Source organism: Phanerochaete carnosa (genome assembly GCF_000300595.1).
Source record: "Phanerochaete carnosa HHB-10118-sp unplaced genomic scaffold PHACAscaffold_10, whole genome shotgun sequence".
Taxonomy (NCBI): domain Eukaryota; kingdom Fungi; phylum Basidiomycota; class Agaricomycetes; order Polyporales; family Phanerochaetaceae; genus Phanerochaete; species Phanerochaete carnosa.
In genome coordinates, this window is record NW_006767637.1 from 1,367,252 (window position 1) to 1,387,889 (window position 20,638).

Sequence of the window (20,638 nt, forward strand, 5' to 3'; positions counted from 1 at the left end):
CCGGGCGGAGGGCCATAACACATTAGTCTTTCCTCTGCCCACACCGGCAGTAAGCGGCTGTCGCTGTCTAGCACTTGCAAAGTGCTTGCTCGAGATTAGCACCGCGTTTCTCTTCGAACAAGCTCTATTTGAACCGGTCACTACATTGAACTGACTAATATGTCTGCGCAACAGACCTCGCTGTCCACTTACAAGTCCCTTTACGATACAAACGGCTTCGTTGTCGTCCAGAACCTGATCCCGTCCGAGCTCTTCCCCGATATGCTCCTCGCAGCGCATCGCGCCACCGCACGCACGCGTACCGGCAACTGGCCGCATCGTCGCACCGTCGGCTGCCAATTCCCGCCTTTCGATGAAGATGGGTCTCCTGACGTCTGGGGAGTGCAGCATATGATGCATCCGGCCCTTGGCGAAAGTGTGTTTGCGGAGTGGTACACCAGTGAGGCGCTCCTGCAGACGGTGTGCGAGCTGATGGGATGTGGGAAGGACGAGTTGCAGATGGGTATGTGAGCTGTCTAAATCTAATGTATTCCTCTGCGTACGCCACGATGCTGATCAGCATGCTTTGGTTTCAATGCCTTGCTGATAACGGTCTCGTGCCAGAACTCTTCAATATGCTCATTAACCCTGAACGCGCTGACTTCGCGCTGCGCTGGCACCGAGATGACATCCACGAGAGCGCAACCGCAGATGAAGAGCGCGAAGCACTCGCGAAGTGGCAGTATGGCGTGAGTGTTTGACTCCATTTGTCGACAATTCATCCTAATATATTCCGGCGCGTAGGTTCAGTGGAATGCGTACGTCTTTTCCTTCCGCTTGCATTGCTATTACGCCGAATCTGAGGATAAATGCCAGTGCTCTACTTGGTGACACATGCCTCTTCGTCGTCCCAGACTCACATACTATGCCTCGCACACCTGAGCAACGAACACACTCGTCGACATTGGATCCACCAAAAGACCCAATGGATATGCCTGGCGCAATCCGTGTCACGCTGAAGCGTACGAGTTACCGCCCCTTCTCAGACAAAAAGAAATAAAACTCACCCATTCTCACAGCCGGTGAGACAGTGTTCTACAACAGCAACATCCTGCATTGTGCAACGTACACGCACACGACGCCCCGCCTGACACTGCATGCCTGTATTGGTTGCACGCGCGGGGGTTCCACACGCGCCCGCAATATACTGCAGCACGGCCTCGCGTGGATGGAGGACGAAAAATTCCGGGATACCTTGAACGACACAGGGAAGGAGATGCTAGAGCGACTAGTGAAGATGAAAAACGATACCGGCGATGTCGGATACTCGCTGCAGAACTGATATGATACAGATATGTGGCGTTAATGCGTTCATTGTAGCGGAATTCTTTCTACGATACTCTTAAAAATTAGAAGCTAGCGTACACCCTGGACAGTATTCCAAACCAAAATTGGTGGTTTACGCCGCGTCGTTCTCAACCAGACGGCCGCATATGATATACTTATTGGCGAAGTGATCCATCCAACCTGCGATAGACGTCAGCATAAACTCAGGCAAAGGGAGAGCTAGAACGGACCTCGCATATTATCGCTGTAACGCGCTTTAGGTTCAGATGGCCCGTACAGAAGTGGCAAAGACGCTTACATTTCCTCGTTATTGAGATCCTCAAGCTTGTCCAGCGGTTGGTCAATGGGAGTGAGCATTTCTGTTCGCACAGGTCAGGTTACTCGGAACATTAGACCTGAGCGCAAACGTACCCGAATCGAATGACTGCTTTGCCATGCCCCTGGAGGCGTCACGTCCAGCGAAGTTGGCATACATGCCACCTACAAGCGCGGTCAATTACCTCACCCGTGTAAATGCATCGGGAAGACGTACCAGGTCCATAGAAGCTCCTGCCTGAGGTTACGTCGTACACAACGCCTTTGATCGAAAGGAGAATACGCGGGTCGTCAGTGCCGTTGAAGGGCACGAGCGTGCGAGGCGTGTATGTTTTGAAGAGTAGCGACGGCGGGTGCCCCTTGGGCATCCAAGTGTACGAGTGCTTGAACTCACTCGGCACCGTCTTCGGGATCGAGGCAGACGGGAAGACGATGCGTTGCACGCAGTAGAGAACGTATAGCAGCAGTGCGCTATTCACGGGCAGGCTGAGGTCGAAGGACATGGTGGTCGAGGTCGAAGGTGTGATGCTCCGGCGCCGCCGCTTTGCCGCCAGACGCGGAGGCTACAGCTTGCTCCCTACCTCCATCGTCTTCCTGAATTTCACGACATCCAGGCCCGAGTACTCTGCTGCGACGTTTCAGCATCTTGAGTCGACATGATACTTGCCAGTGCTGGCCTGCATGTCGAGGAATGTCTTAGCGTCCCATGGCCAGCTGCGTGAGAGTGCCCCCGCAGACGAGAAGTCCGGGCCGCGTCAGACGAACGATGTCATGGCGCTCTCGTGAGTGTCTTGGTTCCGCCTTTCGTCCTCTCACCTAAACTACCAAGGGCTAAAGACATGGCACCACGCGTGGCACCATATGGGACGTGGGATAGTCCTATTACAGCAGATGCTATCGCGCGGAGCGTATGTTCACCTTGCCCACTAATAGCGAAAGCATCTTGTACTCAACGGCGAACAGGGAAACAGCGTCGCCGAGATCTTCGTTGATCCAGTCACAACGACCATATATCACGTCGAGAGGCGTCCGACGGAGGGTGGACGGTGTGCTATCGTTAAAACCGAAGAAGGAATCGAGCTTGTGGGGAAGGAGTTTAATTGTCGCACTGGCGTTCAGGAGGTGCGTGCATATTCGTCTCGAGGATATTGGAATTGTTGAGACATATGATGTGGTTTCAGTACGGTGGTGCTGCTGCCGCTGCCTATGGAGGCACCATTTTTTTCTCGAACTTCTCCGATGGACGTATCTATGCAGTAAAGGAGGGATCGGCTCCTACACCTGTTACACCAGGTACGCAATTTCTCTCACCTATATTCAGCAACGTTTCACTTATATGCCTTAAACGTAGAAAGCAAAGTGCTGCGGTTTGCCGATTTCGCTGTACATCCCAAGTATCCGCACCTCCTGGTTTGTATCTGCGAAGATCACACACGTCCAGAGCACTTCGCGGTCGTGACGTCGCTTGTCACTATCAACACAATGGCGCACAGCACCGCACTACTTGACGGTGTCTCACCATTGCTCACTGGCGCGGATTTCTACGCTGCACCGACCTTCTCACCAGATGGAACGCAGATTGCCTGGCAGCAGTGGAACCATCCCGACATGCCATGGGACGGATCCGAGATCTGTGTCGCGTCCGTCGCCGTTGAGAATGGGCGAGTACAGGTCAAGGACGAAAAGCGCATCGCCGGCCGCTGGAAAGAAGTATCCGCGGCGTTTCCCGCGTGGGCGAGCGACAACACGCTGCTCTTCACATGCGATGAGAGCGGCTGGTACAACCCGTGGACATACGATATGCGCACGCAGAAAGCGAGCCCTGTGCTGTCGCAACCCATTCCCGAAGACTTTGCGATGCCGCAGTGGGCCCTTGGTATGTCTTTTGGCGCGCCGCTGGGTAGCTTCGGTGCTGCAGGCACGGCGACGCATGTGCACGTTGAGGGCACCGAAAGCAGCGACCATTTTGTGCTGTACAGCGCTCTGCGTGTCGGCTGTCCTGCCCTGTACCTACTTAGTCTGCACAGCCGCACGCTGGAGGAGCTCGCATGCCCGTACGTCGCTATCGGATACGTGCGGCGTGTGACCGCCGATTCGGTAGTGTTCCTCGGGGCAAAGGCAGACGCGCCGCGCGAGATTGTGCTGTGCACGCTCAAGGAGTACTCCAAGCCTAAGTTTACTGTCCTCGGGGCGCACGATTCAAGCACGGACGCGTGGAAGGCTCTGTTCTCCAAGCCAGCTCCCCTCACGTTAACGATCCCCGAGACCGGCGAGCCGCTGCACGTTATATTCTACCCGCCCACAAATCCGGAGTATGTCGGGCCTGAGGGCGAGAAGCCTCCATGCGTTGTGAATGTGCACGGCGGCCCTACGGGCATGGCGGACCAGGCACTTGACCTCACAGCCCAGTACTTTACCGGCCGCGGCTGGGCATGGTGCGCGTCTTTTCACTCTTTCATATCAACGGTGTTTACATGTATCGCAGGGTGGATGTGAACTACAGCGGCAGTAGCGGCTTCGGCCGCCAATATATGTGCGTACGGCCCTTCCTCTGATTGACTTCGACTAATGCACATTCAGCAACCGGCTCGCCGGCCAATGGGGTATAGTAGACCTACGCGACTGTGCGCTTTCGGTCTCACAGCTCGCTGCACCGCCACACGAGCTCATCGACGCGGCACGCACCGCGATTCGCGGGCGCTCGTCGGGTGGGTACACCGTGCTCGCGACTCTCTGCGCATATCCCGACGCATTCGCCGCCGGTGCGTCACATTTCGGTATCAGCGATCTGCGCAAGCTCGACGAGTTCGGGCATAAGTTCGAGAGTCACTACTGTGAGCGGCTTCTCGGAGGGACTGTCGCCGAATGCGGCGATGTGTACGATGCGCGTAGCCCTATCTACAACGCGGACAAAATCCGTGCGCCACTCCTGGTGCGTTCTCTTTTCCTTGGTGCTGTGCGCAGGCGCTGATCATATATTCAGGTTTTGCAAGGCTCCGAAGACGCTGTTGTCCCGCCTGAGCAAGCGGAGCTTATCGTGCGCTCTATCCGCGATCGCGGTGGCCAGGTCGAGTACACTGTTTTCCAAGGAGAGGGTCACGGCTGGCGCAAGGCAGAGAATGTTAAAAGAGCACTCGAAGAAGAGCTCAAGCTCTACAAGAATGTGTTTGACTTGAAGGGCGCCGCATAACTGGGTAAATGAGACGACAAAACGAATTATGGGAGGAAGAAATGAGGTTATGTACGATACTGTAAGAAAAAATTATCCGTCATGTTTATTGATTGACCGAGTGAAACGTTTTTCAAATCTCGGTCTGAGCGCGAACTCTGCGCGGAAGACTTCCGGTTTGTTTTCTGTTTATCAGTCCGCGTGTCCGCGCACACGACAGGTGCCTCGGGATCGAAGCAAAGCTATCCGAAACACTGGAGGCGACTTTGCTGTCGAGCACGAGGAGTGTGCGAAAAATGCAGCTCATTTATATCCGGTTGCCGGGGCATCTACTGACCTACGCGCCTTCGAATGCTGGCAAAGCCTATGTCGCACAGTCGATCTCCAGACGCAAGAACAATGAAGAACTCTTTGACTTGGGCCAATTCTATCAACAGCACTTCATCCGTGCGTATGAGCTTTGCACGCTCACTGCCAACCATTACACTCACTGAGCAAGATGATGCAGTTCACAAGAGTAGAGGCCCCACTCCTCAACCGGGTCCTCACGTATCGAGACCGTCGTTCAACAGTGTCCAAGAGCTCATACGCTCAACTCTAGCACCATACCCTGCCGATGACAGGGAGGCAAAGCGCAACGTAGGTATTCTGACTTTGAACAGAATATTACGTTCGCATAGCTTCCATCTAGGCTTTGATTCAAGATAATTTCCCGTGCATGATCAATGAATCCGCGGGTAGCAATATACACTCGTTGAAGAACATTTTCACACTCTGTACCGACATCCATTACACATTCGATGGGCTGCATATCTACAGCGAGGGATGCGCTCAAACGGTGTCCGAAGTGCTAATGCACGCTTATCACAGGACGTTCCGAATCGCTACATGGTGGAATGCTGGCCACCCGGTCTGGCAGCATCTGTTGGTGCCCCGCCTTTTGTAGTGTTCACCGGTCTTCCCGAGATGGCCTGAAATTGCCGTCGTTTGACTCGGAGTAGTTGTGCATCCACACAGCATGTTGCCGCGTTGCCCATATGTCTGGTGCCGCCAAATTTCTGGATGATCTAGATTTTAAACAAGACGAGCCCAGTTCTGTGCCGACCGACCCGGATAGTGACCTTAAGGCTTTCGCGTCATTGCTAGCGGCACGACTTTATGACACTGCCGCACTAATCTTCGCGCCCGTGCCATAGTACCTGTACATAGCTGAGACTGAATACACGCATCCTAATACTTCTAAGTTTGCTGTACTGATAGCTCCTTGAACGCATAGATGTGATTTTGTGGATGGTACGGCATGCTATCATGGCGCGCCGTTTCAGGCGCGAGCAGATCGCGCCAGGTGAGCGCGGGTTACCTGCCACGTGCATGTCTGACTTCAGAGGATACATAAATATTGGTCCTAATAAGTTGATCATTGACCTCATCTCGAGTCTGACACACCAACAATGAAGAACAAAAATAAGCAGACCAAGTTCCCGGTGGTGCGTTCTCCCTTACTTTTTCCTTTCCTCTTCTCATCCGTGCTCTCCCACATACGCCCTCCATACCCTCCCACATACGCCCTCCATACCCTCCCACATACGCCCTCCATACCCTCCCACATACGCCCTCCATACCCTCCCACATACGCCCTCCATACCCTCCCACATACGCCCTCCATACCCTCCCACATACGCCCTCCATACCCTCCCACATACGCCCTCCATACCCTCCCACATACGCCCTCCATACCCTCCCACATACGCCCTCCATACCCTCCCACATACGCCCTCCATGCTCTCCACACGCCGTTTCATAGGCCCGCATCAAGCGCATCATGCAGAAGGACGAGGAGGTTGGCAAAGTCGCGCAGGCGACGCCTGTTGTAATCTGCGAGTTTCTCGTTTACTTCTATCTCGTGCGGAATGTGCTGAATGCTTGCGTGGGGAGCACAGCAAAGGCCCTTGAGATGTTCCTCCAGATGATCGTCGAGGAGGCCGCCAGGGTCACCGCCGAGCGCGGCGCGAAGAAAGTCGAGGCGTACCACCTGTGCGTTTCCGTTCTCCCTCATCCCACCTTACTCCGTCGTCCCATCTCATTCCAACCCAATGTTCTCTCTCCTCGCGCCACCCACGCAACCACCGCCGACACTCGCACCACAGAAAACACGCCGTCGAGACCGTCGAGACGCTCGACTTCCTGAAGGAAATCGTCGAAGCCGTGCCCGACCCGTCCGCAGGCGGGACGATCGACCTCGCAGCCGAGGCCGCCGAGAAGGCTGCCGCCAAGAAACGTTCTCGCCCGCGTCGCCCGGCCACCGCCCCCGAAGACGAGGGCGAAGAGGGCGGTAGTTCTGCGCCCGCCCCCGCGCCCAAGCGCAGGCGGCGTAAGGCGGACGACGGCGCGCCGCCGATGGCCAGACGTGGGAAGGGCAAGAATGCGCAGCAGCCGGTACAACAGGAGGAAGAGTATGAACCGCCTGAGCCTGAGGAAGAGGACACACACGGGGGCGAGGATGACATGGACCAGGATTATGATCAGCCGGACGAGCCAGAGGAAGAAGAGTACGACGCGCCGGCGTCAAGGGCGAAGGCCCAAAAGATGGACGAAGAGTAGGATGGATAGGGATACATGCCCCAGACCGGCCTAGCGATGGGAGCGAGAGGCTGAAAATATGCTTCTGCCCCTCTTAATTACAGGCAACATCTTGTATTATGGAGTTTTTGGAGGTATTAAATTATTTATAATGTGTGTGGTGTCTGCACATCTCCCTTTTTTACCTGCGAACCGTGTGCATTCAACAAGCAAGGCGGCCTAGAGTTGGCCAAGACCTAGCGGCTCTCCGAAGCCTAAGCCCTTCACACGAGCTCAACCTCACCACGCATGAGGAGCTGCTCAACGACGTGATAAGGTGTGAGTGAGATCTGTCCGCGGGTCATCTCCATCACAGAGCCACTGTTGTTAATAAGATTAGCCAAAGGAACTGAGTCATGCCACGGATATCGACGAAAGCGTGCTCACTCGGGTAGGTGCACTGGCGGACATGATACAAGCGCGTGCGCAAAGACAGCACGGGTCTTGTCAGGTTGTGATACTAGACGAGAAGAATGGAAGGAGCGGATGAAGATATGTCGGCGTAAATTGGGGGACGATATACAAAGATGCAGCACAGCATATAATGATCAGCAACAGGGAAAAAGGAGGAATTAGCAACTCCGCTTGCGAGGACGGTAAGACGGGATTACGCACGCATTGGTGGAAGGAAGGGTACTTGGTCATCCAGTGACCGTTGTTCATCGGGTAAGCCCTGAAGGACAGCCCGCGTGAAGTGAGTCTCGGTCAGTGTGGCGTAGCTGCCCTTGAAGAGTCAGCAAATGATAATAAAATATCGAGGAACGTATGAGAGAGGAAAATGCAAACGGATTAGAGAGGATCATGGCGGAGGTGATCAAGTGGAAGGAAGGGGAAGACAGATAGAAGGGTAAAGAGAACGCACTGCCTTGCATGATCGAGCTCTGCCTGTGTTAGCCGTTCGTGCATCTCCGGCGTCGCGACAATGTATCGTGCGTACTTTTCAATCTTCATGCCAAACCATAAGGACTGGTCGAGGGTACAGAGTAGGGAGGACACACCTTGTGGAGCCGCGTACGGACATAAGACCGGATGATAAATTTGACGCGCTCGATTTCGGTCTGGACGAGCATAATCCGAAAGTGCTCGTCCTCGCTGGTGTCTGGGTCTGCGCGGAGCAGCTGCACATCGTCCGTCTACAGCTGGGGATCGTCAGCAGAGGTTCTAGCAAGGCCAAAAGGCGAAGGGAAGGGGCATGGCGTGTATAATGGCAGAACGAGAGACAGCCAGTGTGGAAGGACGCGCAGACCGAGTGCAAGGCAAGGCAGACACGAAGGAAGCAGGAAACGCACCTGCTTCTTGATGTGGTCCAACAACCTGCCCAACAAGCCCTCCTGAGCATGCAGAATGTCTGGTGCGTGCCTTTCGTTCATCCAGTGTCTGAGAAGCTGCTGAAATGGCGTCTCTTCCGCGAGCTCCTGGGACACGATATCCACCTTCGCGTTCGTGGGGCCAGGGTCGTCGTCGAGGTCCATGCCCCATGTGTCGCGTTGGCGGGTAGGCGCGCGTGCGGCGCGTGAAGGACCGGGCATTCCCCAATCATCGTCGCTATCATGGTTATGAGCCATCGTTAGCGTCGTATTGGTACAGTGGAAAGAAGTGCGTGGATGTGCGCGACAAGGGAGAGCTGTTGCTTAATGGGCGCTTGGGCAATATCGCGCTCGTATTGGCAGCGCCGCGTCAACAAGTAGAGTCTCTCGCCCGTGTCCGCTTGTGTAAACAAGCACACGGGGATCAGGAAGATAATAATTGCGATACGACTGATGATTGCAGTGTATGTAGTACAGAAGATGGGTGCCGCGATGCAAGTGTGAAGATGCGGATACAGTACAGTGTCCGTGGATTGGATGGGATGAAAGGACGAGAAATAAATAACAGGCCATCTTATCTAATGAGATGGGATGAGATGAACGCAGCAAAAATTCGAGAGATGTAGAGTTCAACGTAATGGAGCATAAGGACCTCTCACACCGTCACCTTTTCCTTCTGGGCTCGCCGTCTAGCCCTAGGTTCTGCCACAGCGTCGATATTACGACTGTTCACGGACCTGACATGAGTCTCATACCATCACGTATGTAGATACACTCACTACCGGTCCTTTAAATGTTTCCTCTCCATATGATCCTTGAGATTGCGCTTCTGCACCGCGGCGTAGCTGCACTCCGGGCACTGGAAAGGTTTTCTGCATGATTGCACTCGTCAGTCTAGGCTCTTCCTCACTAGCGGGGAGATGATAGGCTCACTTCATGTCTGGTAAATGCGTGGGAATGTGTCGCTCTAGCTCATACCCCTCCGTGTATACCCCCACGCACCCTAGGTACGGGCACGGTATTCTATGATCTCTCGACGCCTGCCGCGAGGCCGAAGGCTTCCTTGGTGTAGTTGGCTTCTCGTCGACAGGCTCCTACGCAAGGTTCACATCAGAACTTGGCATACTAGTCAGAGCGCTGCACAGGGTATCACCTCGGAAGCCTTCGCCAGCCGCGCCTTCTTCGCGGGGACCAGCCCGGCAGCAGCCCACTTCTCTTCGTCCTCCTCGCTCCTCCTATGCTTTCTTGCCTGGGTGGCTGCTGTTGTAGAAGCGCCGGTTGCACGGCGAGGGCGTAGACGCGTCGCGGGCGCGTCACAAGGCGCGTCCTTTGGATCGGCGAACTTGACGCGCTTGCCATCCCTCGCGAGCGTCGCGAGCTGGCACGCGAACTCATCCTCCAGACTGCGTGACGGGAGGACCGGGGGGCCATTGCACGGCGTGTTTATCGAGCTCGTGTTCGGTGTGCTCGCCGGTGAGATCACTGGGGATGTGCGCGGCGACGTGTTAGGCGAGATACTGGCATTCGAGGAGGCGGAGGGGGACACGAGCCGGTAGGAGCTCAGCGTATCGGAGAATAGCATCGAGAATTGTGGAATAGCGGGGCTAGGAGCGGGAGAGAGGAAACGCGGAACGTACGACACGCTCAGGTCGAGCAGTGCCGCGTCTGCGAGCAGCTCCAACGTCTCAAACCCATCGCGCGCACACATCTTGCGCGCGAACCACTCGGGGACCCACTCCGGGAGGGTAGAGGAAAAGGTCGTAAATTCGCCCGCAGAAATCATCGTGGCAGTAGCGAGTATGTGTGCAGTTCGAAGAAGAGGCGAGCACAAAGAGTCTCAGATACAAGGTGTCAAAGATGGAGTCTGACTAAAGCTCAGGCTGTCGCCTGCGAGTTCGTAATTAACGATCAAAGCGCACCGTCGCGCCCCAAGACGTTATTATATACCCTGTACTCGTTTCCACAGAGTGCGTGATGACTAGTTGCGGCAAACAATGGGTTTCTTTCACCGAACGGCGATACTCCTTTTTTAAAATCTTGCTGACCAATGAGCGGAAGAGTGTCTCAAAACGCTCTTTCAACAAGGTGCCGTGTGCCACTCGCCCTGGTGGGCAAGCTGTGTGGGCCGTTACTCTCGTACAGACGGTCCCTCCATTTGTTTCTTCAAGTGACACACGTTTTCGCTACATACGCGCTAAAGGCAGTATCAGATTGTGCGAAGGACATTCAATGGGGGCTTATGGCGACGAGAAAGAGTCGAACGTCCCTCGATAAAGCCCACCAGCTCGATCAGCCCACTTATGCTGGAAACTTTGATACCTAGAGCCCGAGCGCCCAAGCCACCTTTGAAACAAGGCAATATCCATGCGCATCTCCGTGGCGAGAGACAAGGGCAGTCGCATCATTGAGATTTGGCAATGTACTACACTCATCAATCGGTGCGTACAGGTGATTAATTATGGGCGGCACCGAACCTCATGTCAGCTCCGCTAATGCAACAAAGAAAATAGCTGAGGGCAAAGTAGATAGACTTAGTCGCCAAACATCGACAACAAAAGCATCGGATCCCTCCGCTGCACCTCGCGCAGGACCTGCTGGAAGCGCAGCGTCCACCACCCGCGTTCCTCGCGTTCACGGTCCGCGTCGTTCCCGCCCTTTCCTCCAGTACTCTCGTTCACGTCGATCCCAAGCCTCTGGTTGTCGCGCATCTGTAGCGACGGGCTTTTCGGCAGGGGTAGGCCGGTGTGGAGAATATCCATCACGCTGCGCTGCGTGTCCGCTTCGAGGTCGACCTGTGGGCCATGCGGCAAGTACGCCCCCGCGTGAGACGGGAAGGAGAGCGAGCAGAGCGAGTAGGCCTGGCAGCGTCGTAGTGCCTGCAATACACTTTCACGGTCTTCTTCGGGTGTAGTAGAGAAGGAGAGTGTAACTGAGATCGCGGTGCTGTTTTCGGGAATGATACCCGTCTGGAGATCACTCTGCCCCAATGGGAGGAGGATCAGTGTAACGCGCAGTACACCACCTGGTGGCCCTGTTATATTGCGTGTAAGAGCAGGCGAATACTATGCTCATGTAGAGACTTACCAGGATCTTCCTGAAGTGACATGCCAAGGATTTTTGATATACCGATGTCCAAGAGTAATCTGAACCTCTCCTCGCTATCTGTGTCTGCACGACTAACCATCTCGGTAAGTAGCAAGATATCCGTGAAGATCGACACGCGGACTATGAACGGTTGCATGCTCGGACTCTTCTCAGCCCTCTTTCCCATCGATTTTGACCACTGTCTCGACTCATCAAGAGCCGGCGAATCGGGGCATGGTGAAACGACAATCGTTGGAGTCCTGTGTTGGCTAGATCTGCTACCGGAATCAGGCGATAAGACAGTGGGCGTTGGTCTTGTGTAGTCGTACCGCCGGCCATGGGCATCTGCCTTAGAGGGAGCAGGGTGATAGACAAGCTCGCCGTGCCAGAGCAATTGTCGCTCCCGCCGAGCCAGCTGCACGGAGGGTAGCAAACCTTCAACGCGGCTGGACATGTTCTTGATGAAGTCGTATTCTTCTTCGCGAACTTTCACCTCGTGCAGCACATGCGCAATCATCCGCATGGACTGGTACAAGGACACAGATGGCAGGTGATCCGAGTGAGACGGCGGAGTGAGCCGCCATAATTCCTGTAAGCCAGGTGTCAGCATCTGCCACATCCTCGACTAATCCTCGAGCTTACCTTGAACGTGTCCACACACCCATACAGGTGTTCCACGGGCTCCAACAATAAGTTACCGAGGGAATGACCACCACAGTCCGGATGAGCCTCTCTCAGACGCAGGAACTCGCCAAACTCGTCTTGTGTAGAGACGCAATCCGCCAGAACCCTTCGAGTGCTGTCCACCCTTACCAGGTATGGTTGGTATACCTCAAAGCGCGGCACAAAGCATCGTATAGCCCTTGAAAAGTCCTTGACGATGTCGCCAGAATGCCAAGGCCCAGTTGCAGCTACATGCACGTCAGCGATGTTACTGTGCAGGTTAAGGATATCCTCGAGCCAATCGAACAGCCGTGTGACCTCCTTCGGAACGCCTGGCAGCCAAACCTTGCTATTTTTTCGTCGCAAGGGCACAATAAAGACGCGCACGATCGAACGCAACCAGCGTACGAGGTCAGAATGTGCGCAGGAGTAGTGGTAGATCAGCTCTTGGCGTTCCATCTCAGTTTGACCATGAGCGCGCAGCAGAGCATCGTAGTCCCCAGGTCGCATAGTCGCCCGCCAAGAGACTTGACGATGATCGCGAGATTGTTCAGGTTGGGTCGTGACAGCCTTAGGCTCAGGCTCAGCTTCATAGATAGACGGTGCGCTAGAGCTCGTAGATAGTGTCCTAGAGTGTCGTAGATTTGGCCGAATAGCTTCCTGAACATGATGACTAGACCGTGTACGAGATTGCGCCATAGGCGGACGGCGACTACCAGAAGTACGTCGAGTAGAACTATCGTGAGAGGGTGGCTCGCCTTCTCTCCTAGCGGGACGAGCAGATAGCTTGGTAAATAGAGCCTGAGCAGCAGTAGTGAAGCTACCGAGATCACCGTTTTCGCCCCAGCGTTCAAAATCAGGAGTCGAATGTGCCGTCGTCAGGCGGGGGTCCTCTTCGGGTAAAGAGTGGTCGTCTTGTTGATCCAAAGAATCTCGTCTGGCGCGCCGATGAGAAGAGCTTGCAGTATCTGGATGAACGTCGTAACCAGAGTAAGACAGAGACTCTGGAATTCCAAAGCGTTCTCTTTCAACTGCAGCAGTGTCCTGATTCCGGGATCCTCGAGTAGCCTGTGTGTCCGCAGCATATGTAGAAGATCGCCTGCGAGTATTTGGACGTTCCGGCTCGGAAGGAGCATCTTCGGCTACGCTGCGTCTTTTACCATTCCCCCGGGAAACGCTGGCAGTGCTTCGGTGTTGAGACTTCCTGGGTGGAGGCTCAGAAGCAACATGTCCCTCCGGATGCTCCTGATCCGTTTGACGTACATCGCGGGAGCCTGGAGGTGAGCTCTCGTTCCTCGGAGACCTAAGAGACTTGGGTGGCACAGAAATCGAACGACGGCGATCCTGTTGACCAAAAGGTCCAGCGCCGCCTGCATCCTCACGAACCCTAGGAGATGTTGGAAGCCTAGATGGTTGTGTTATTGTGCGTTTGCGGTCGCTGTCTCTAGTTTTACGACTGGCCTGAGGCTCATGCGGAAAGTCGTCTTGGCGATTGTGGTTCTCTCCGCCGTACCGACCGTAAGGATCTATATGCCGATCTTCGCCGCTCCGCCGACGCTTGTCGCGACTACCCCCGTTCCGAGACACGAGTGGATGATCCTCAGGAATAGAGGCAAATTGCAAGCCGTCCACAAGACCAATTAGAGCCTGTTCCCGCCGCCGTCGTGAATCGGAAGGTTGGATATTTGGACTGTACGAATACTCCGGCCGCCTATCAACCTGCTTCCGTTCGTGCCTCACGTACTGGCCGTGATCGACATCTGAGCGTTCGCGGCCACTAAACTCGCCGTCGTATCGATATCGCCAATCTTCGCGGTTATGCAAGTCATGCTCTGTTTCATTACGCTTTCCTGAGTCGTAGACACTGGCGTCGTCGTCGTCGTCGTCGGTGATAGACTCGGCTGACGCTTCCGCTCGCTCAAGCTCTGGATATCCTCGCAAGCCAAGGCCGACAACGGACGCATGCCGGCGTTTTCGCTTGTCTTGTGTCTTACTCTGGGATAATACTGACGCAGGGGGACGCGGTGAGGTGCATGGCGACTGGTTATATGCGGGCTCCCTTGGGGTTCGCAGCGTCCCCCTAGGTGCACAACCGTTCGAGGTCTCTACCCAGATCCGTGGCCGTTCCCTCGCGGGTTCTTCGTGCTCGTTCTCAGAGGAGCTCGGGACAACCTCAGCATTGGTGACAATTAGCTTCCCTGCGGCAAGCCTCCTATCATACTCCCGCTCGAGCTCAGAGCCACTATCAGGAGCCGGTCGAGGTAAGTTTGATCGGGGTAAACCACCCTGGTATGACACAGGCTGTTCTGGCTCTTGGACCATACGCGGAGTGCTCGATTGTGTCCGAGCCCTAAACGATGGGGAACTGACAGGAGGTAATCTTGAAGGGCCTGCGGCTTGCACGTTAGGCGAACGGGTTTTACTAACCTGTGATACACATATATGAGCCGCTCTGGTTTTTCTCGCAAGAAGGGCATACCGGAGGAGTACGAGCTGACTGAGCTGCCTCAGACGTGGCAGCTATCTTCTTCGAATACCTGAGAGACAGACTGGGTGACTGGTCGATAGCAGGCTGAAGCAAAGGGCTATGCGACAGCTGGGTTGGTTGGATCTCTTTAAATGGATCCGGACGAAGGTTGGACCTTGTAGGAATGCGAGGAGAAGCAGGAATCTTTGAGGCGGTTCGTGGAGAGAGCGGCTGGTCTGATCGATTCGCGTTGAAGGATGAAGTGGCAAGTAAATGAGAGGGCAGAGCGTTGCCCACGGCCGGTGTAGTCGGCATCGAACTCGCGTGTCCCCGTGAAGTTGATGCATGGGTGGGCACATACCCCGACGCGACGACGGGCGAGCGGCTCACTCGACTCACTTGTGGCGACACGACGAGCGTCCCTGCCAAATCCTCACGTGTCGTGGCGGACTCATCGGAGTGCTCTGAATCCTCTCGCCTGCGTTCCTCCTCTTTCTGTGCGGCCGAAGGTGTCGGCGGGTGCGTCATCTTGTCTATGGTGTCGCGCAGCGAGGGCAAGAGCTGCGTCTCAAGAAACGGTATTTCTGCCATCTGCCGCTTACTACCTCCATCATGCGGGAGGGCATCCTGCTCCTTGTGATTCTTGGGTATGGCGCGGGAGAATGAGCGAGATAGCGAACGCTTGCGGCGACCAGTAGAGCCGGGCCCGCTGCTTTTCGGGTTATCTGGGCCTGCGTCGGCAGTCGGATATGACAGAGGTCCCCCGGGTGGTGGATTGTGTGCATGTGTTGATTCCTCAGAATGCTGCTCTTTGGACGAAGATGAATCCGTACGCGGCGAAAGACCAGCTGCCGCCGCATAGTACGAGGGTGGTTGGAAAGTAGGTAAACGAGACCCAAAGCCGATGCTAACACCAGTCGGACGAGAACCAGAATGAGAACCAGGCCATTTCTGATACATAGAGAGCTTCACAGATGGGAAACAGGGCGACACAAGCAACAGAGGCGAGCAGGACGCAGCCGACAGTTCGAATTTTGAGATTCCCAAAGTGGTATTTACGCTTACGTCATCAAAGCGCACTCGAAGATTGTATTTGTGTTTCACAAGGACGATCTAAAGAGCTCAGGTCAATCGCGTACTAGCCACGACCAAAAAATGTTTACCTCGGAACTCTTGCCTTCACCCAACTCGCAACTTCGACTGCCCACTCTTCGCCCTGACCGGTGCACAGCGCAACGTGCGGACTGATATGATTGTGACCGGCCAAGACCCCCGCCGGAACAGGCTTGCCCCGCCTATCGCCAAGCACCTTGTAGAACTCGATGGACGATTCTCTGATGGCCGGAACTTCATACTCGCTCACGTATGTCGTCACCTCTGGCAAGCTTTGAACTGCATCATCGGATGCGTTCTTCAGTAAGGAAAGGGGTTGGTTCCTCAACACGTCCTCGTCAGACCCGAAGTATGCAGAGATAGCCGCCGGTGGGAGTGAGGGCGTCTTTGTCTGGAAGTGATATCCGCCACCCTTCAGGATAACGCCGCGTACTCGCTGTTTCAGGTCAGCTGGGAAGAAGTCGGGCAACAGAAGTGTGGTCGTGACGATAGCCGCGCCGGCAGAATGGCCTGCGATGAAGAGGTGATTAACATCCGCTTCGACAGAAGCATCCGCGTTGATTTCGTCCGCATGGTTAGCGACCCAGGCGATGGCATCCTTGACATCGACTGCGGGGTCCGGGAACTTCATGTTTGGGAGGATGCGATAATCCGGGATGACAACGACGAGTCTGCGTTCGACCTTCAGCCCTGGTCAGCTAGCGGTACAGACACTACTCACCCTTGCCTCGCGAAGAATGCACCGACATTAGCGTAAACTAGGTCACGCGGGGCGGCCATCTGCCTATCTCCAGAGTGGTACCCTCCACCATAGATGAAGAAAAGCACAGGGGCTTTGCCTGTGGGAGTCGTGCTTGGGTAATATACATCGAGCTATGCTCCACGGTGATCAGGTTAAGGCCAACATAACCGCAGGGAGAAGAGGTAGCGCACCTGATGGCGATCAGTCTCGCCATATTTAAATGTCCTTCGCTTTGTCTGCTCGATTTCCGCCCTCCGCGTTTCGAGTATAGGATATAGAACCTGGTAAACTACAGTAGATTGATCAGTACATGTCCTAACGGGCACAAAAAAGGGCGTACCAATGTCGATCTGAGTGGGAATAGGCTCGTCCTTGTACTGTGGGATGACTTCCATGTTGAGAGAGCTCTTGTGAGGCTTGTATCGCTGGGGAACGTCTTATATATGACCCGATTGACCGTGTAAACTGAACACATGCGTGGGTACGCCATGCTAAATCGAATGGAAAGTTCAAGCCAAGGGTCATGTAGGTTCTTTCGGCGGCGCAGCCTGATGTGCATTGTTGACGCAGCAGCGTTCGACGAACGTCGCAATTTTGAAGAGACGATTGCATCACGGGTCGTGTCGATTCGGCGCATGCTGTGCTATTCAGGCGAGCCAGAATATTATATGCTCGCTGTGCCAGAGGCCGAGGATGGTTTATATGTGCCACGGTGATACCATGTGATACAGATGATTGTACCTGACGTTAGGTATCATGTCTCGTGTAGGCATCGTCACACTAGTTCGCAGTCTGTAGGTTTAGCAGAGCAGAATGGGGGAGATCCGCACTGATCAAGCCGGATTGGCCGTGGGAGAGCCCCAGAGGATGTTTGTCGGACTGGCAGATACGCAGTGCGCAAGACAAGAACCACGGGAGGAAGTTGTGTAGGCCGAAGAAAAGCTGCCTTGGAGAGTCTGGCAGCCATAAAAGCCGCATAAAAGAGAGCTCGAATGAGCAACTTTCGGGTTAAGGTTGGGAATGGGAAACAAGAATCTAGCGCTTCCTCCAATTTGCTCAGTTTACCGCTACCCCCCCATGTTCCCCGAACCTCTATCTCTAGCCTAGCAATACTACCCTGTTATATACCTATCGATTTGCAGACGGAGAGGTGTGATTCCCCCGAGTTTGCGGCGTGACGCATGCATATGACCTTCTCGTGACCGTCGTCGAGAAGTCTCCACGGGCCGTTATGTACGTCCGCTAATTCTATAAGTTGAACGGCCAGCACGCCACGTCGTTATTCGTAAGTCCCTACCATGAAGAAACTCTGGATAGCTGCTTGCTATGCTTGCTGCTTACATGCTACCGCTGCCTTTCGCCCTGTAGGATCAACGACGCTCGGTCAAGACCCGCAGACTGTCAACAGGCTGAATGGCGAATCTTTTCAACAGGACCCTTTGGTGACGCTCAATGGCATGTTGTGGGATGCCATACTCGCTATTCAATACTCATCGGATCTAGGCTATCAGTACGCGGTCTTCTGGACAGCGGACGCTACAAACGCCTCCATCAGGCACGCTTCGGTCTCGCGGCGCGACCTGAGAATGTCATCTTTATGGGAGACTTTCACTCTTTCAGATTATAACCAGTCAGACGACGATGGCCACGACGTGTCAGTGTATCACAATTCGGACATTGGTCTTACTGAAGTGCCCTCGTAGCATTTCCCTCGGGATATCTCAAGGAGACGGGACTCTCCATATTGGCTTCGACCAACACGACAATGACCTCCGATACCGTATATCCAAGAGCGGTGTCGCAACCAACCCGTCAGTCATTGAGTGGACTGCGGACATCTTTGGTCCTACACTGGTCAGTTTGCTTCCATCTCTCGCATTTTACATCTGACCATTTCCCAGGACTATCTCCCCGGTCTCGAATTCCTTGACAAATCCGTCTACTTCATAAATATCACATATCCTAGGTTTTTAAATATCCCAAGCAATGCGCGCCCCTCTGGCTCCGACCTTCTGCTTGAGCTGCGTGTTGGGCGGTCGGGCCTTGGAGACGACTGGCTGTACACTTACACTCCGAACAGAGGCTGGAATCAAGTTGGTAGGTATCTCGAGGTAAGTTACCCAAACACCCCTCATACCAGGAAGGTCTGAACGGCTGGCTTTAGGGCGTGAACAGTAAGGGCGTTATCCGTGCTCTCGGGATTTTTCTAAGTTGTCTGGACAGATAACGCCTACATTAACGGGCTTGACTTCGACTCCCATGGCCTACTTCATACGACCTGGTGCGTGGCTTGGGGCACCTGTGTGCATTGTTGCCTACATCATGACAGCCTGTGCTCTTAAGGACATACCGAGACTACGTTAATGACACTGGTCAAGATGTCGCCGTCGAAGCAGGTCCCAACGGCCCGGAAAATGTACGTCAAGCTATATATAAATACTCACCGTTATGGTCTTGATATTCTCCACAGAACCATGATATGGACTATGCGTTCAGTCACGACCTCGGAACGATATGGTTAAATAATTGGGGGCAGCAGATAGCCAATACCACCGCCGAGGAACCAGTCGTGCCCATATCCGCCGGAATTACAATCTTCAGTATACCGAAATATGGGTACGTAGCCTATAAATGGTGCACTCATGCAAAATGGTACTTATTACCCACGTCCGTAGTGGTATATTGAACCAAGAGGCACAAACCATCGACAACGAAGGCAGAATCCACGTCTTAAATCGTGAGAACACCACCGGCGTGGAACGGTGGTGCGTGCACCCTTCCCCATTCTTCGCCAAAGCCTAACCATCATGGGTAGGTATCACTACTGGCGCAGTACCACGGCCGCTTGGATCCGCACTCCGCTGCCACCGTCCTCCGAGCTGTACAGCGTGAACAACATCACAGGCACACCAACTGTCATCGGCAAGCGCGGCAAGCTTGTTGTGCCCCCGTCCGGCCCTTCATCTGGCATGCTCTTTGCGATCCTGCCCTCAAATGCGCCCAATTCGAGTGCTCTGAGCGTCCTTGCGAGCACCGCCGCAGGGCACTTCCGCGACTGGCTTGTCTTGTGGGAAGTACCGAGCGGGTGTGTCGCCGAGCCGCTCTTCGATAGGACTAGGCTCCGGGAGGACGGGGTGCTGAGTCTGTACTTAGTGAATGGGACGGAGGTGCAGGTTGCGGACTTCGAGTTCTGAATGTGTGCTACCAGAGGGCGAATATATACTCAATTTTCTATAGATAATCTTCGAGCCATTTTGGCTACGGGTTCCAATTTTTGAGTGTGCCCAAATCAGCATGCACATGATTGGCACAAATATACGCTACTCAAAATCCAATGCACCGATCATTGCAAAAGTCTATCTGTGGCTTATTCCTTCTTCATATACTGCAGAACGAAGGTGCGCTCTTCCCTAAAAACAGCGGCCCATGCCAATGCCGCACCCTCGCAAGCCAGCCGCCAACACCCATGGATTTCTTCCTCGGCTCCCTAGTCGCCGAATGGGACCATACAAAGAATATGAGTGCTTATGTTGACGCCGAGCCAACTTGAATCGAGCTGGAAGAACAGGTGGATGGTGCGGCGGTATGTGACAACGTCGTTCGGCGGCTGCTGAACGGGTATGTAGGGATATAAGGCATATGGAACGAAACTTGTGATTTGTCCACGAAGATAATTTCGTACTAGAATATCGAGATGTGGTACGTTGTGCTCAGCAGACCGCAAAGCGTAAAGCGGTGGGCTGCCTTGTCGTGCCCGTCTACGAAGAGACTGAAGCATGCCACGGTATCAGTCAGGGTATCATCGAAGCCTTCCGCGCCTGTATAGCTCCTAC

General features: G+C 54.4%; 9 protein-coding genes across 9 annotated transcripts; 4 read left to right on the plus strand and 5 right to left on the minus strand.

Moving 5' to 3' along the window:
* The first annotated feature begins 100 nt into the window (after positions 1-100).
* On the plus strand, positions 101-2,164 carry PHACADRAFT_263276 (uncharacterized protein). Its single transcript, XM_007400329.1, has 9 exons — positions 101-502; positions 604-728; positions 784-797; positions 856-1,001; positions 1,059-1,506; positions 1,557-1,570; positions 1,625-1,685; positions 1,738-1,806; positions 1,859-2,164. Exons 1-5 carry the CDS (start codon positions 262-264, stop codon positions 1,319-1,321), a joined length of 789 nt encoding a protein of 262 aa, XP_007400391.1. The 5' UTR covers positions 101-261; the 3' UTR covers positions 1,322-1,506; positions 1,557-1,570; positions 1,625-1,685; positions 1,738-1,806; positions 1,859-2,164.
* Positions 2,165-2,478: 314 nt separating this feature from the next.
* Positions 2,479-4,901, plus strand: PHACADRAFT_263278 (uncharacterized protein; the record flags this gene model as incomplete). The annotated part of the gene is made up of 7 exons (XM_007400330.1): positions 2,479-2,549; positions 2,605-2,763; positions 2,823-2,934; positions 2,993-4,076; positions 4,127-4,174; positions 4,222-4,573; positions 4,625-4,901. Coding segments are annotated over 7 exons (2,033 nt in total), but the record flags the coding sequence as incomplete, so codon positions are not given.
* Positions 4,902-6,538: 1,637 nt separating this feature from the next.
* On the plus strand, positions 6,539-7,519 carry PHACADRAFT_263281 (uncharacterized protein). The gene is made up of 2 exons (XM_007400331.1): positions 6,539-6,844; positions 6,958-7,519. Exons 1-2 carry the CDS (start codon positions 6,633-6,635, stop codon positions 7,409-7,411), a joined length of 666 nt encoding a protein of 221 aa, XP_007400393.1. The 5' UTR covers positions 6,539-6,632; the 3' UTR covers positions 7,412-7,519.
* A 134-nt stretch (positions 7,520-7,653) lies between these two features.
* PHACADRAFT_102925 (uncharacterized protein) lies at positions 7,654-8,901 on the minus strand (the record flags this gene model as incomplete). Its single annotated transcript, XM_007400332.1, has 6 exons — positions 7,654-7,750; positions 7,817-7,889; positions 8,045-8,148; positions 8,292-8,374; positions 8,428-8,562; positions 8,719-8,901. The coding sequence occupies 6 exons, from the start codon at positions 8,899-8,901 to the stop codon at positions 7,654-7,656; spliced, it is 675 nt and encodes a 224-aa protein (XP_007400394.1).
* A 763-nt stretch (positions 8,902-9,664) lies between these two features.
* Positions 9,665-10,611, minus strand: PHACADRAFT_187803 (uncharacterized protein). Its single transcript, XM_007400333.1, has one exon. The coding sequence runs from the start codon at positions 10,517-10,519 to the stop codon at positions 9,866-9,868; it is 654 nt and encodes a 217-aa protein (XP_007400395.1). The 5' UTR covers positions 10,520-10,611; the 3' UTR covers positions 9,665-9,865.
* A 511-nt stretch (positions 10,612-11,122) lies between these two features.
* PHACADRAFT_263285 (uncharacterized protein) lies at positions 11,123-11,815 on the minus strand. Its single transcript, XM_007400334.1, has one exon. The coding sequence runs from the start codon at positions 11,493-11,495 to the stop codon at positions 11,268-11,270; it is 228 nt and encodes a 75-aa protein (XP_007400396.1). The 5' UTR covers positions 11,496-11,815; the 3' UTR covers positions 11,123-11,267.
* Positions 11,816-12,423: 608 nt separating this feature from the next.
* On the minus strand, positions 12,424-12,942 carry PHACADRAFT_103780 (uncharacterized protein; the record flags this gene model as incomplete). The annotated part of the gene is made up of 1 exon (XM_007400335.1): positions 12,424-12,942. One exon carries the CDS (start codon positions 12,940-12,942, stop codon positions 12,424-12,426), a length of 519 nt encoding a protein of 172 aa, XP_007400397.1.
* Positions 12,943-16,109: 3,167 nt separating this feature from the next.
* Positions 16,110-17,200, minus strand: PHACADRAFT_200066 (uncharacterized protein; the record flags this gene model as incomplete). The annotated part of the gene is made up of 4 exons (XM_007400336.1): positions 16,110-16,734; positions 16,785-16,936; positions 16,997-17,094; positions 17,146-17,200. The coding sequence occupies 4 exons, from the start codon at positions 17,198-17,200 to the stop codon at positions 16,110-16,112; spliced, it is 930 nt and encodes a 309-aa protein (XP_007400398.1).
* A 674-nt stretch (positions 17,201-17,874) lies between these two features.
* PHACADRAFT_213112 (uncharacterized protein) lies at positions 17,875-20,169 on the plus strand. Its single transcript, XM_007400337.1, has 9 exons — positions 17,875-18,459; positions 18,509-18,659; positions 18,707-18,916; positions 18,970-18,979; positions 19,029-19,086; positions 19,149-19,221; positions 19,276-19,421; positions 19,481-19,570; positions 19,621-20,169. Exons 1-9 carry the CDS (start codon positions 18,104-18,106, stop codon positions 19,997-19,999), a joined length of 1,473 nt encoding a protein of 490 aa, XP_007400399.1. The 5' UTR covers positions 17,875-18,103; the 3' UTR covers positions 20,000-20,169.
* Positions 20,170-20,638: the final 469 nt, after the last annotated feature.

Coding starts and splice junctions, on each gene's coding strand:
- PHACADRAFT_263276 (XM_007400329.1), top strand. CDS start 262: ATGCTCCTCGCAGCGCATCGCGCCACCGCACGCACGCGTACCGGCAAC. Junction 503..603: donor GAAGGACGAGTTGCAGATGG/GTATGTGAGCTG, acceptor GTCTCGTGCCAG/AACTCTTCAATATGCTCATT. Junction 1,002..1,058: donor AATCCGTGTCACGCTGAAGC/GTACGAGTTACC, acceptor CCATTCTCACAG/CCGGTGAGACAGTGTTCTAC.
- PHACADRAFT_263281 (XM_007400331.1), top strand. CDS start 6,633: ATGCAGAAGGACGAGGAGGTTGGCAAAGTCGCGCAGGCGACGCCTGTT. Junction 6,845..6,957: donor AAAGTCGAGGCGTACCACCT/GTGCGTTTCCGT, acceptor CTCGCACCACAG/AAAACACGCCGTCGAGACCG.
- PHACADRAFT_187803 (XM_007400333.1), bottom strand. CDS start 10,519: ATGATTTCTGCGGGCGAATTTACGACCTTTTCCTCTACCCTCCCGGAG.
- PHACADRAFT_263285 (XM_007400334.1), bottom strand. CDS start 11,495: ATGGATATTCTCCACACCGGCCTACCCCTGCCGAAAAGCCCGTCGCTA.
- PHACADRAFT_213112 (XM_007400337.1), top strand. CDS start 18,104: ATGAAGAAACTCTGGATAGCTGCTTGCTATGCTTGCTGCTTACATGCT. Junction 19,087..19,148: donor GGCCTACTTCATACGACCTG/GTGCGTGGCTTG, acceptor TGTGCTCTTAAG/GACATACCGAGACTACGTTA. Junction 19,571..19,620: donor ACCACCGGCGTGGAACGGTG/GTGCGTGCACCC, acceptor CATCATGGGTAG/GTATCACTACTGGCGCAGTA.